Genomic DNA, 14,865 nt, shown 5'->3' with positions numbered 1-14,865 from the left:
GGATGAGTGGACGTCAGAACATCAGCTTGTCTGTAGTAACACTGAGTGGACGTGGTCAGAACATCAGCTTGTCACATGTAGTAACACTGAGTGGACGGGGTCAGAACATCAGCTTGTCAGTAACACTGAGTGGAGGGGTCAGACACAGCTTGTCTGTAGTGGACGGGGTCAGAACATCAGCAGAACATTGTCTGTAGTAACACTGAGTGGACGGGGTCAGAACATCAGCTTGTCTGTAGTAACACTGAACAGAACATCAGCTTGTCTGTAGTAACACTGAGTGGACAGGGTCAGAACATCAGCTTGTCACATGTAGTAACACTGCTTGTCTGTAGTGGTGGACGGGGTCAGAACATCAGCTTGTCACATGTAGTAACACTGAGTGGACGGGGTCAGAACATCAGCTTGTCACATGTAGTAACACTGAGTGGACGGGGTCAGAACATCAGCTTGTCACATGTAGTAACACTGAATGGACGTGGTCAGAACATCAGCTTGTCACATGTAGTAACACTGAGTGGACGGGGTCAGAACATCAGCTTGTCTGTAGTAACACTGAGTGACGGGGTCAGAACATCAGCTTGTCACATGTAGTAACACTGAGTGGACGGGGTCAGAACATCAGCTTGTCTGTAGTTACACTGAGTGGAGTAGAACATCAGCTTGTCACATGTGGTAACACTGAGTGGACGGGGTCAGAACATCAGCTTGTCTGTAGTAACACTGAGTGGACGGGGTCAGAACATCAGCTTGTCACATGTAGTAACACTGAGTGGACGGGGTCAGAACATCAGCTTGTCACATGTAGTAACACTGAGTGGACGGGGTCAGAACATCAGCTTGTCACATGTAGTAACACTGAGTGGACGGGGTCAGAACATCAGCTTGTCACATGTAGTAACACTGAGTGGACGGTGTCAGAACATCAGCTTGTCTGTAGTAACACTGAGTGGACGAAACATTAGGAACTCTTTTCATGACACAGACAGACCAGGTGAATCCAGGTGAAAGCTATGATCCCACTTCAATCAGTGTAGATGAAGGGGAGGAGACAGGTTAAATAAGGATTTTTAAGCCTTGAGACTTGGATTGTGTATGTGTGCCATTCAGAGGGTGAATGGGCAAAATATTCAAGTGCCTTTGAACAGGCTATGGTAGTAGGTGCCAGGGGCACCGGTTTGAGTCAAGAACTGCAACGCTGCTGGGTTTTTCCACACTCAACAGTTTCCTGTGTATCAAGAATGGTCCACCACCCAAAGGACATCCAGCCAACTTGACACAACTGTTGGGGAAGCATTGGAGTCAACATGGTCCAGCATCCCTGTGTCACTCTTTAAGACACCTTGTAGAGTCCATGACCCGACGAATCGAGTCTGTTCTGAGGCCAAATGGAGGTGGGTGCAACTCAAATAGGAAGGTGTTCCTAATGTTTTGTACACTCACTGTATTTCTCTCTAGTTTAATCATTTAGAGATAAAAAAGAAGCTCTTTTACACAATTAAACTGGGCTCTAGAAAGATCTCCCGTAGTGACTGTGTAGAAGCCCATTCATTGGACTGCCCTACTCTCTCTCTCAGTGGGCAGAGACCAGCAGAGTGACTCACATCACAGCTCTGTGTACTAAACCAAATGGCACCCTATTCCCTATGTAGTGCACTACTTTTGATCAGAGCCCTATGGATCCTGGGCAAAACGTAGTGCACTAAAAAGGGAACAGGATGCTGTTTGGGATCACACGCAGAATCAGGTGGGAGAGGGGAGAGCTATTTCTGCTCTGTGAGAGGACGATGAGAGGTCACGTAGAAGTGTGTGTGGGGACGGAGTGGAGGGGGAGCCAGTACATTGTGGGACTGGAAATAGACTGAATGTGTTGGCTGATTGAGGATTCAAGGACTCTCCATGTAATTATAGAGGGGGATGGAGAGGGAGTGGGGGGCAAAGAGGGGGAGTGAGAGAGAGAAAGAGGGAGGAGGTAGAGGGAGGGAGGAGGGGTGCAGAGATAGAGAGTTATCCCATCTCCCACAGAGGAACTCTGGAGCTCTGTTAGAGTGAACATTGGGTTCTTGGTCACCTCCTGAACAAGGCCCTTTTCCCCCAATTGGTCAGTTTAGCCGGGCAACAAGGGAGAGTCTTGTTGGTTCCAAACTTCTTCCATTTAAGAATGATGGAGGCCACTGTGTTCTTCGGGACCTTCAATGCTGCAGACATTTTTTGGTACCTTTCCTCAGATCTGTACCTCGACACAATCTTGCTTCGAGCTCTAAGGACAATTCCTTCGACCTCATGGCTCAATTTTTTTTTTTTTTTTTACGCTGACATTCGCTGGCAACTGTGGGACCTTTATATAGACAGGTGTGTCTGCCTTTCCAAATCATACCACAGGTGGACTCCATGTTGTAGAAACATCTCAATGATGATCAATGGAAACAGGATGCACCTGAGCTCAATTAGAGTCTCACAGGGTCTAAAATACTTATATTAATTAGGTATTTCTGTTTTTCAACCTGTTTTCACTTTGTCATAATGGTGTATTGTGTGTAGATTGATGAGGATTTTTATTTAATTTAATACATTTTAGAATAAGGCTGTAATGTAACAAAATGTGGGGGAAAGGGAAGGGGTCTGAATACTGTGTATCCCTGTGTGTGTCCCAGGCCCAGCTGTGGCACCAGGGTAACGAGCACTTCGGCAGGTCCTGGGGTCCAGGTGACGTGGTGGGCTGTATGGTCGATCTGAACGAACACACGATGATGTTCACCCATAACGGAGAGGTGCTCCTGGACCACTCAGGGTCGGAACTGGCCTTCAAGGACTTTGAGGTTTGGGAAGGTCAGTGTGTGTACTGTCTACTCAAAATGACTATCATACACCACCCTATGTGTCTGTCCTACTGTCTACACCACCCTATGTCTGTCCTACTGTCTACACCACCCTATGTCTGTCCTACTGTCTACACCACCCTATGTCTGTCCTACTGTCTACACCACCCTATGTGTTAGTCTGTCCTACTGTCTACACCACCCTATGTCTGTCCTACTGTCTACACCACCCTATGTCTGTCCTACTGTCTACACCACCCTATGTGTCTGTCCTACTGTCTACACCACCCTATGTCTGTCCTACTGTCTACACCACCCTATGTCTGTCCTACTGTCTACACCACCCTATGTGTCTGTCCTACTGTCTACACCACCCTATGTCTGTCCTACTGTCTACACCACCCTATGTGTCTGTCCTACTGTCTACACCACCCTATGTCTGTCCTACTGTCTACACCACCCTATGTCTGTCCTACTATCTACACCACCCTATGTGTCTGTCCTACTGTCTACACCACCCTATGTCTGTCCTACTGTCTACACCACCCTATGTCTGTCCTACTGTCTACACCACCCTATGTGTTAGTCTGTCCTACTGTCTACACCACCCTATGTGTTAGTCTGTCCTACTGTCTACACCACCCTATGTGTTAGTCTGTCCTACTGTCTTCACCACCCTATGTCTGTCCTACTGTCTACACCACCCTATGTGTTAGTCTGTCCTACTGTCTACACCACCCTATGTCTGTCCTACTGTCTACACCACCCTATGTCTGTCCTACTGTCTACACCACCCTATGTCTGTCCTACTGTCTACACCACCCTATGTCTGTCCTGCTGTCTACACCACCCTGTGTGTCTGTCCTACTGTCTACACCACCCTATGTCTGTCCTGCTGTCTACACCACCCTGTGTGTCTGTCCTACTGTCTACACCACCCTGTGTGTCTGTCCTACTGTCTACACCACCCTATGTCTGTCCTACTGTCTACACCACCCTATGTCTGTCCTACTGTCTACACCACCCTATGTCTGTCCTACTGTCTACACCACCCTATGTGTTAGTCTGTCCTACTGTCTACACCACCCTATGTGTTAGTCTGTCCTACTGTCTACACCACCCTATGTGTTAGTCTGTCCTACTGTCTACACCACCCTATGGTACCATGTCTGTCCTACTGTCTACACCACCCTATGTGTTAGTCTGTCCTACTGTCTACACCATCCTATGGTACCATGTCTGTCCTACTGTCTACACCACCCTATGTATTAGTCTGTCCTACTGTCTACACCACCCTATGTGTTAGTCTGTCCTACTGTCTACACCACCCTATGGTACCATGTCTGTCCTACTGTCTACACCACCCTATGTGTTAGTCTGTCCTACTGTCTACACCACCCTATGGTACCATGTCTATCCTACTGTCTACACCACCCTATGTGTTAGTCTGTCCTACTGTCTACACCACCCTATGGTACCATGTCTGTCCTACTGTCTACACCACCCTATGGTACCATGTCTGTCCTACTGTCTACACCACCCTATGTGTTAGTCTGTCCTACTGTCTACACCACCCTATGTGTTAGTCTGTCCTACTGTCTACACCACCCTATGGTACCATGTCTGTCCTACTGTCTACACCACCCTATGGTACCATGACTGTCCTACTGTCTACACCACCCTATGTGTTAGTCTGTCCTACTGTCTACACCACCCTATGGTACCATGTCTGTCCTACTGTCTACACCACCCTATGTGTTAGTCTGTCCTACTGTCTACACCACCCTATGGTACCATGTCTGTCCTACTGTCTACACCACCCTATGTGTTAGTCTGTCCTACTGTCTACACCACCCTATGTCTGTCCTACTGTCTACACCACCCTATGTGTTAGTCTGTCCTACTGTCTACACCACCCTATGTCTGTCCTACTGTCTACACCACCCTATGTGTTAGTCTGTCCTACTGTCTACACCACCCTATGTGTTAGTCTGTCCTACTGTCTACACCACCCTATGTGTTAGTCTGTCCTACTGTCTACACCACCCTATGTGTTAGTCTGTCCTACTATCTACACCACCCTATGTGTTAGTCTGTCCTACTGTCTACACCACCCTATGTGTTAGTCTGTCCTACTATCTACACCACCCTATGTGTTAGTCTGTCCTACTGTCTACACCACCCTATGTGTTAGTCTGTCCTACTGTCTACACCACCCTATGTGTTAGTCTGTCCTACTGTCTACACCACCCTATGTGTTAGTCTGTCCTACTGTCTACACCACCCTATGGTACCATGTCTGTCCTACTGTCTACACCACCCTATGTGTTAGTCTGTCCTACTGTCTACACCACCCTATGTGTTAGTCTGTCCTACTGTCTACACCACCCTATGGTACCATGTCTGTCCTACTGTCTACACCACCCTATGGTATCATGTCTGTCCTACTGTCTACACCACCCTATGTGTTAGTCTGTCCTACTGTCTACACCACCCTATGGTACCATGTCTGTCCTACTGTCTACACCACCCTATGTGTTAGTCTCTCCTACTGTCTACACCACCCTATGTGTTAGTCTGTCCTACTGTCTACTCCACCCTATGTGTTAGTCTGTCCTACTGTCTACACCACCCTATGGTACATGTCTGTCCTACTGTCTACACCACCCTATGGTACATGTCTGTCCTACTGTCTACACCACCCTATGTGTTAGTCTGTCCTACTGTCTACACCACCCTATGTGTTAGTCTGTCCTACTGTCTACACCACCCTATGGTACCATGTCTGTCCTACTGTCTACACCACCCTATGTGTTAGTCTGTCCTACTGTCTACACCACCCTATGGTACCATGTATGTCCTACTATCTACACCACCCTATGTGTTAGTCTGTCCTACTGTCTACACCACCCTATGGTACCATGTCTGTCCTACTGTCTACACCACCCTATGTGTTAGTCTGTCCTACTGTCTACACCACCCTATGTCTGTCCTACTGTCTACACCACCCTATGTCTGTCCTACTGTCTACACCACCCTATGTCTGTCCTACTGTCTACACCACCCTATGTCTGTCCTGCTGTCTACACCACCCTATGTCTGTCCTACTGTCTACACCACCCTATGTCTGTCCTACTGTCTACACCACCCTATGTGTCTGTCCTACTGTCTACACCACCCTATGTCTGTCCTACTGTCTACACCACCCTATGTCTGTCCTACTGTCTACACCACCCTATGTCTGTCCTACTGTCTACACCACCCTATGTCTGCCCTACTGTCTACACCACCCTATGTCTGTCCTACTGTCTACACCACCCTATGTCTGTCCTACTGTCTACACCACCCTATGTCTGTCCTACTGTCTACACCACCCTATGTGTTAGTCTGTCCTACTATCTACACCACCCTATGTCTGTCCTACTGTCTACACCACCCTATGTGTTAGTCTGTCCTACTGTCTACACCACCCTATGTGTTAGTCTGTCCTACTGTCTACACCACCCTATGTGTTAGTCTGTCCTACTGTCTACACCACCCTATGTGTTAGTCTGTCCTACTATCTACACCACCCTATGTGTTAGTCTGTCCTACTGTCTACACCACCCTATGTGTTAGTCTGTCCTACTGTCTACACCACCCTATGTGTTAGTCTGTCCTACTGTCTACACCACCCTATGTGTTAGTCTGTCCTACTGTCTACACCACCCTATGGTACCATGTCTGTCCTACTGTCTACACCACCCTATGGTACCATGTCTGTCCTACTATCTACACCACCCTATGTGTTAGTCTGTCCTACTGTCTACACCACCCTATGTGTTAGTCTGTCCTACTGTCTACACCACCCTATGTGTTAGTCTGTCCTACTGTCTACACCACCCTATGTGTTAGTCTGTCCTACTGTCTACACCACCCTATGGTACCATGTCTGTCCTACTGTCTACACCATCCTATGGGCCGTTCTGGCTCCTATGGTACCATGTCTGTCCTACTGTCTACACCACCCTATGTGTTAGTCTGTCCTACTGTCTACACCACCCTATGGTACCATGTCTCTCCTACTGTCTACACCACCCTATGGTACCATGTCTGTCCTACTATCTACACCACCCTATGTGTTAGTCTGTCCTACTGTCTACACCACCCTATGGTACCATGTCTGTCCTACTGTCTACACCATCCTATGGGCCGTTCTGGCTCCTATGGTACCATGTCTGTCCTACTGTCTACACCACCCTATGTGTTAGTCTGTCCTACTGTCTACACCACCCTATGGTACCATGTCTCTCCTACTGTCTACACCACCCTATGGTACCATGTCTGTCCTACTATCTACACCACCCTATGTGTTAGTCTGTCCTACTGTCTACACCACCCTATGGTACCATGTCTGTCCTACTGTCTACACCACCCTATGGTACATGTCTGTCCTACTGTCTACACCACCCTATGTGTTAGTCTGTCCTACTGTCTACACCACCCTATGGTACCATGTCTGTCCTACTGTCTACACCACCCTATGGTACCATGTCTGTCCTACTATCTACACCACCCTATGTGTTAGTCTGTCCTACTGTCTACACCACCCTATGGTACCATGTCTGTCCTACTGTCTACACCACCCTATGTGTTAGTCTGTCCTACTGTCTACACCACCCTATGTCTGTCCTACTGTCTACACCACCCTATGTCTGTCCTGCTGTCTACACCACCCTGTGTGTCTGTCCTACTGTCTACACCACCCTATGTCTGTCCTACTGTCTACACCACCCTATGTCTGTCCTACTGTCTACACCACCCTATGTCTGTCCTACTGTCTACACCACCCTATGTCTGCCCTACTGTCTACACCACCCTATGTCTGTCCTACTGTCTACACCACCCTATGTCTGTCCTACTGTCTACACCACCCTATGTCTGTCCTACTGTCTACACCACCCTATGTGTTAGTCTGTCCTACTATCTACACCACCCTATGTCTGTCTCCTACTGTCTACACCACCCTATGTGTTAGTCTGTCCTACTGTCTACACCACCCTATGTGTTAGTCTGTCCTACTGTCTACACCACCCTATGGTACCATGTATGTCCTACTGTCTACACCACCCTATGTGTTAGTCTGTCCTACTGTCTACACCACCCTATGTGTTAGTCTGTCCTACTGTCTACACCACCCTATGTGTTAGTCTGTCCTACTGTCTACACCACCCTATGTGTTAGTCTGTCCTACTATCTACACCACCCTATGTGTTAGTCTGTCCTACTGTCTACACCACCCTATGTGTTAGTCTGTCCTACTATCTACACCACCCTATGTGTTAGTCTGTCCTACTGTCTACACCACCCTATGTGTTAGTCTGTCCTACTGTCTACACCACCCTATGTGTTAGTCTGTCCTACTGTCTACACCACCCTATGGTACCATGTCTGTCCTACTGTCTACACCATCCTATGGGCCGTTCTGGCTCCTATGGTACCATGTCTGTCCTACTGTCTACACCACCCTATGTGTTAGTCTGTCCTACTGTCTACACCACCCTATGGTACCATGTCTGTCCTACTGTCTACACCACCCTATGGTACCATGTCTGTCCTACTATCTACACCACCCTATGTGTTAGTCTGTCCTACTGTCTACACCACCCTATGGTACCATGTCTGTCCTACTGTCTACACCACCCTATGGTACATGTCTGTCCTACTGTCTACACCACCCTATGGTACCATGTCTGTCCTACTGTCTACACCACCCTATGTGTTAGTCTGTCCTACTGTCTACACCACCCTATGGTACCATGTCTGTCCTACTGTCTACACCACCCTATGTGTTAGTCTGTCCTACTGTCTACACCACCCTATGGTACCATGTCTGTCCTACTGTCTACACCACCCTATGTGTTAGAGTCTGTCCTACTGCTCCTGCCCAAAGGGCCGTTCTGGCTCCTGTCCTATGGACTGTTCTGGCTCCTGTCCTATGGGCCGTTCTGGCTCCTGTCCTATGGGCCGTTCTGGTTCCTGTCCTATGGGCCGTTCTGGCTCCTGCCCAAAGGGCCGTTCTGGCTCCTGTCCTATGGGCCGTTCTGGCTCCTGTCCTATGGGCCGTTCTGGCTCCTGCCCAAAGGGCCGTTCTGGCTCCTGTCCTATGGGCCGTTCTGGCTCCTGTCCTATGGGCCGTTCTGGCTCCTGTCCTATGGGTCGTTCTGGCTCCTGTCCTATGGGCCGTTCTGGCTCCTGCCCAAAGGGCCGTTCTGGCTCCTGTCCTATGGGCCGTTTTGGCTCCTACCCAAAGGGCCGTTCTGGCTCCTGTCCTATGGGCCGTTTTGGCTCCTACCCAAAGGGCCGTTCTGGCTCCTGTCCTATGGGCCGTTCTGGCTCCTGTCCTATGGGCCGTTTTGGCTCCTGTCGTATGGGCCGTTTTGGCTCCTACCCAAAAGGCCGTTCTGGCTCCTGTCCTATGGGCCGTTTTGGCTCCTGTCCTATGGGCCGTTCTGGCTCCTGTCCTATGGGCTGTTCTGGCTCCTGTCCTATGGGCCGTTCTGGCTCCTGTCCTATGGGCCATCCTGGCTCCAGTCCTATGGGCCGTTCTGGTTCCTGTCCTATGGGCCGTTCTGGCTCCTGCCCAAAGGGCCGTTCTGGCTCCTGTCCTATGGGCCGTTCTGGCTCCCCCGTCCTATGGGCCGTTCTGGCTCCTGCCCTATGGGCCATTCTGTCTCCTGCCCAATGGGCCGTTCTGGCTCCTGCCCAAAGGGCCGTTCTGGCTCCTGTCCTATGGGCCGTTTTGGCTCCTACCCAAAGGGCCGTTTTGGCTCCTGTCCTATGGGCCGTTCTGGCTCCTGTCCTATGGGCCGTTCTGGCTCCTGTCCTATGGGCCGTTCTGGCTCCTGTCCTATGGGCCGTTTTGGCTCCTGTCCTATGGGCCGTTTTGGCTCCTACCCAAAGGGCCGTTCTGGCTCCTGTCCTATGGGCTGTTTTGGCTCCTGTCCTATGGGCCGTTCTGGCTCCTACCCAAAGGGCCGTTCTGGCTCCTGTCCTAAGGGCCGTTCTGGCTCCTACCCAAAGGGCCGTTTTGGCTCCTACCCAAAGGGCCGTTCTGGCTCCTGTCCTATGGGCCGTTTTGGCTCCTACCCAAAGGGCCGTTCTGGCTCCTGTCCTATGGGCCGTTTTGGCTCCTGTCCTATGGGCCGTTCTGGTTCCTGTCCTATGGGCCGTTCTGGCTCCTGCCCAAAGGGCCGTTCTGGCTCCTGTCCTATGGGCCGTTCTGGCTCCTGTCCTATGGGCCGTTCTGGCTCCTGTCCTATGGGCCGTTTTGGCTCCTACCCAAAGGGCCGTTTTGGCTCCTACCCAAAGGGCCGTTCTGGCTCCTGTCCTATGGGCCGTTCTGGCTCCTGTCCTATGGGCCGTTTTGGCTCCTGTCCTATGGGCCGTTTTGGCTCCTACCCAAAGGGCCGTTCTGGCTCCTGTCCTATGGGCCGTTTTGGCTCCTGTCCTATGGGCCGTTCTGGCTCCTACCCAAAGGGCCGTTCTGGCTCCTGTCCTAAGGGCCGTTTTGGCTCCTACCCAAAGGGCCGTTCTGGCTCCTGTCCTATGGGCCGTTTTGGCTCCTACCCAAAGGGCCGTTCTGGCTCCTGTCCTATGGGCCGTTTTGGCTCCTGTCCTATGGGCCGTTCTGGTTCCTGTCCTATGGGCCGTTCTGGCTCCTGCCCAAAGGGCCGTTCTGGCTCCTACCCAAAGGGCCGTTTTGGCTCCTACCCAAAGGGCCGTTCTGGCTCCTACCCAAAGGGCCGTTTTGGCTCCTACCCAAAGGGCCGTTTTGGCTCCTACCCAAAGGGCCGTTTTGGCTCCTACCCAAAGGGCCGTTCTGGCTCCTACCCAAAGGGCCGTTCTGGCTCCTGCCCAAAGGGCCGTTCTGGCTCCTGCCCAAAGGGCCGTGGCTTGGACAGGGCTTACGTTCTTCTAATGGTTAACATAACAAGGTCCTCTCTGTCCTCTCTGTCCTCTCTGTCCTCTCTGTCCTCTCTGCAGGTTTCATCCCGGTGTGCAGCCTGGGTGTTTGCCAGGTTGGGAGGATGAACTTTGGTAAGGACGTGAGCACGCTGAAGTACTTCACCATCTGTGGTCTGCAGGAAGGCTACGAGCCCTTCGCCGTCAACATGAACAGAGACCTCACCATGTGGCTCAGCAAGAGACTGTCTCAGTTCATCCCTGTACCTCCGCAGCATGAACACATTGAGGTGAGAGTCCAGTCACTATCCTGTTTAGCTATGTTGCCTTAAAAACGTTCTGTTGACAAGACTGTCCTTGAACCTTGACCCTGCTCCCCTGGTGTAATTGTGTGTAGAGTTTGATAAGTGAACCTCTGTTTATAAGCCTCTTTATATGTGTTGTTGACCACCCTGAACAAGGCAGTTTAAACCCTGCTGTTCCCCTGAACAAGGCAGTTTAACCCCGCTGTTCCCCTGAACAAGGCAGTTTAACCCCGCTGTTCCCTGAACAAGGCAGTTTAACCCCGCTGTTCCCTGAACAAGGCAGTTTAACCCCGCTGTTCCCTGAACAAGGCAGTTTAACCCCGCTGTTCCCTGAACAAGGCAGTTTAACCCCGCTGTTCCCCTGAACAAGGCAGTTTAACCCCACTGTTCCCCTGAACAAGGCAGTTTAACCCCGCTGTTCCCCTGAACAAGGCAGTTTAACCCCGCTGTTCCCTGAACAAGGCAGTTTAACCCCGCTGTTCCCTGAACAAGGCAGTTTAACCCTGCTGTTCCCCTGAACAAGGCAGTTTAACCCCGCTGTTCCCCTGAACAAGGCAGTTTAACCCCGCTGTTCCCTGAACAAGGCAGTTTAACCCCGCTGTTCCCCTGAACAAGGCAGTTTAACCCCGCTGTTCCCCTGAACAAGGCAGTTTAACCCCACTGTTCCCCAGTAGGCCGTCATTGAAAATAAGAATTTGTTCTTAACTGACTTGCCTAGTTAAATAAAATTTAAAAAAATTTTTTGTAACAACCTATGTTGGTAACCTACACTGAGGATACCAAACATTAGGAACACCTTCCTGATATTGAGTCGCTGCAACCCCTTCTGCCCTCAGAACAGTCTCAGTTCGTCTGGTCATGGACTCTACAAGGTGTTGAAAGTGTTCCACAGGGATGCTGGTCCATGTTGACTCTACAAGGTGTTGAAAGCGTTCCACAGGGATGCTGATCCATGTTGACTCCAATGCTTCCCCAACGGTTGTGTCAAGTTGGCTGGATGTCCTTTGGTGCGGTGGACCGTTCTTGATACACACAGGAAACTGTTGAGCGTGAAAAACCCAGCAGCGTTGCAGTTCTTGACACAAACCGGTGCTATGTTGATAACCTATAAAACTCATATTAACGATAATAGTTCCAAGGATTTATCTAGCACTTTACCCAGACCCACAGACCTGGTGTCGTATGGCTATTCAACCAGATGACTCCCCCATAATGCCCTGTTCCCTTTGTCGTATGGTCTTTCTAAAAGGTCACGAGGATGGACGGCACCGTGGAGACTTTCCCGTGTCTCAAGGTCACCCAGAGGTCGTTCGGCTCCCAGAACAGTAACCCAGACATCACCTTCTATCGCCTCAGCATGCCTATAGAGTGTAACGAGGTGCTGGCCAAGTCACCTGGCGGGACGCTACAGTCTGGCGGGGGCTTCTCCTTCTCCTCTAAGAAAGACCTGGACGACTTTGAGACCGTGTCCGACTTCGAGGTGCTGATGATGATGATGTCTCCGTCTCCTTCTGTCTCCTTCTCCTTCTGTCTCTTTCTCCTTCTGTCTCTGTCACCATCTCCTTCTGTCTCTGTCTCCATCTCCTTCTGTCTCCTTCTGTCTCTGTCTCCGTCTCCTTCTGTCTCCGTCTCCGTCTGTCTCCTTCTGTCTCTGTCTCCTTCTGTCTCATTCTGTCTCTGTCTCCTTCTATCTCCGTCTTCTTCTGTCTCTTTCTGTCTCTGTCTCCATCTCCTTCTGTCTCTGTCTCCTTCTGTCTCATTCTGTCTCCGTCTCCTTCTGTCTCCTTCTGTATCTGTCTCCTTCTGTCTCTTTCTCTCTGTCTCCGTCTCCTTCTGTCTCCGTCTCCGTCTGTCTCCTTCTGTCTCTGTCTCCTTCTGTCTCATTCTGTCTCATTATGTCTCTGTCTCCTTCTGTCTCCTTCTGTCTCCGTCTCCTTCTGTCTCTTTCTCCTTCTGTCACTGTCTCCATCTCCTTCTGTATCTGTCTCCTTCTGTCTCCTTCTGTCTCCATCTCCTTCTGTCTCTGTCTCCTTCTGTCTCCTTCTGTCTCCTCCCTTCTCCTCATGTCTCCTTCTGTCTCCGTCTCCTCCTGTCTCCAGCTGTCTCCTTCCGTCTCCTTCTATCTCCTTCTGTCTCCCTCCATCTCCTTCTGTCTCCTTCTGTCTCCCTCCGTCTCCTTCTGTCTCCTTCTCCTTCTGTCTCCTTCTGTCTCTGTCTCCTTCTGTCTCCCTCCGTCTCCTTCTGTCTCCTTCTCCTTCTGTCTCTGTCTCCTTCTGTCTCCTTCCGTCTCATTCTGTCTCCTTCTGTCTCCCTCCATCTCCTTCTGTCTCCTTCTCCTTCTGTCTCCTTCTGTCTCTGTCTCCTTCTGTCTCTGTCTCCTTCTGTCTCCTTCCATCCCTTTCTGTCTCTGTCTCCTTCTGTCTCATTCTGGCTCCGTCTCCTTCTGGCTCCGTCTCCTCCTGTCTCCTTCTGTCTCCTCCTGTCTCCTTCTTCTATCTCCTTCTGTCTCTGTCTCCTTCTGTCTCTGTCTCCTTCTGTCTCCTTCCATCCCTTTCTGTCTCTGTCTCCTTCTGTCTCATTCTGGCTCCGTCTCCTTCTGGCTCCGTCTCCTCCTGTCTCCTCCTGTCTCCTTCTGTCTCCTTCTGTCTCCTCCAACCTCCTTCTCCCCTCTTAGGAGGAAAACGTTATTAATATCTACATACATTTAATACACACAAGTTGTTCCCTCTAAGCTGCCTGAGTGCACAGCTCCCCCGGGACTGCAGAGAAGCAGGAGATTGAGCTTCACTCAGAGTTTTCTCTGTTAGTTAACACTGTCCCTTTACAGTGGTAATTATGATCAAATCAACCCAATATTAGCCACTTTCAATGCAACGTACCAAAAACAAAACGAACTATACAAGATTTAGTATGCAAAACTAACTATGCAAGAGATAGGCAGAGCACATCGCAGTAGGATTCTATTGCATTGACAGGCACGACTCAGGCCCCTTCTCTACACAGACTGGTGCACCGTAACCAATCAGAGATGCAGTAGGCCTTTATGCAAGTAGACCATTGCCATATATGAATCTATGCCATTTAATTTGAACTGGACTGTGTTTACAGCATGAGTGGTCGTGAGTAGATGAACTGGACTGTGTTTACAGCATGAGCGGTCGTGGGTATATGTGCTTGTTTTGAGATCAAAGTGAGAGCTGCATGCAGCCACGTGGGCACATGTTGTTCATATCCTTTGCAAGTTAGTGAGTTATTAGCCCAGTTATAGATAATTTGTTCATATCCTTTGCTAGTTAGTGAGTTATTAGCCCAGTTATAGATAATTTGTTCATATCCTTTGCTAGTTAGTGAGTTATTAGCCCAGTTATAGATAATTTGTTCATATCCTTTGCTAGTTAGTGAGTTATTAGCCCAGTTATAGATAATTTGTTCATATCCTTTGCTAGTTAGTGAGTTATTAGCCCAGTTATAGATCATTTGTTCATATCCTTTGCTAGTTAGTGAGTAATTAGCCCAGTTATAGATCATTTGTTCATATCCTTTGCTAGTTAGTGAGTAATTAGCCCAGTTATAGATCATTTGTTCATATCCTTTGCTAGTTAGTGAGTAATTAGCCCAGTTATAGATCATTTGTTCATATCCTTTGCTAGTTAGTGAGTTATTAGCCCAGTTATAGATCATTTGTTCACATCCTCTCTGGTAGGCCTTTCTGGTAGGCCAGTAGGCCACTGTGGTAGGCCCACATTATGATGAAATAGCCACAGTAACGTGATTGGCCAGTGAGGCTGTACCTGCTT

The 14,865-nt window shown here is 49.7% G+C and overlaps 1 protein-coding gene across 1 annotated transcript in view; it reads left to right on the top strand.

The window, feature by feature from the left end:
- Window positions 1–14,865, top strand: part of LOC112242170 (ryanodine receptor 2-like) — a gene marked incomplete at its 5' end in the record, with an annotated part of 51,940 nt that overhangs the window by 36,726 nt on the left and 349 nt on the right. The window contains 3 exons of the mRNA XM_042313756.1: window positions 2,655–2,829; window positions 10,845–11,053; window positions 12,318–12,548. Coding sequence (XP_042169690.1) covers window positions 2,655–2,829; window positions 10,845–11,053; window positions 12,318–12,548 — 615 coding nt within the window. The remainder of the gene's footprint in view (window positions 1–2,654; window positions 2,830–10,844; window positions 11,054–12,317; window positions 12,549–14,865) is intronic.

Source organism: Oncorhynchus tshawytscha, unplaced genomic scaffold (genome assembly GCF_018296145.1).
Source record: "Oncorhynchus tshawytscha isolate Ot180627B unplaced genomic scaffold, Otsh_v2.0 Un_contig_9575_pilon_pilon, whole genome shotgun sequence".
Lineage (NCBI taxonomy): Eukaryota > Metazoa > Chordata > Actinopteri > Salmoniformes > Salmonidae > Oncorhynchus > Oncorhynchus tshawytscha.
The sequence above is the reverse complement of the archived record's forward strand: the minus strand, read 5'-3'. Positions and strand labels throughout refer to the sequence as shown.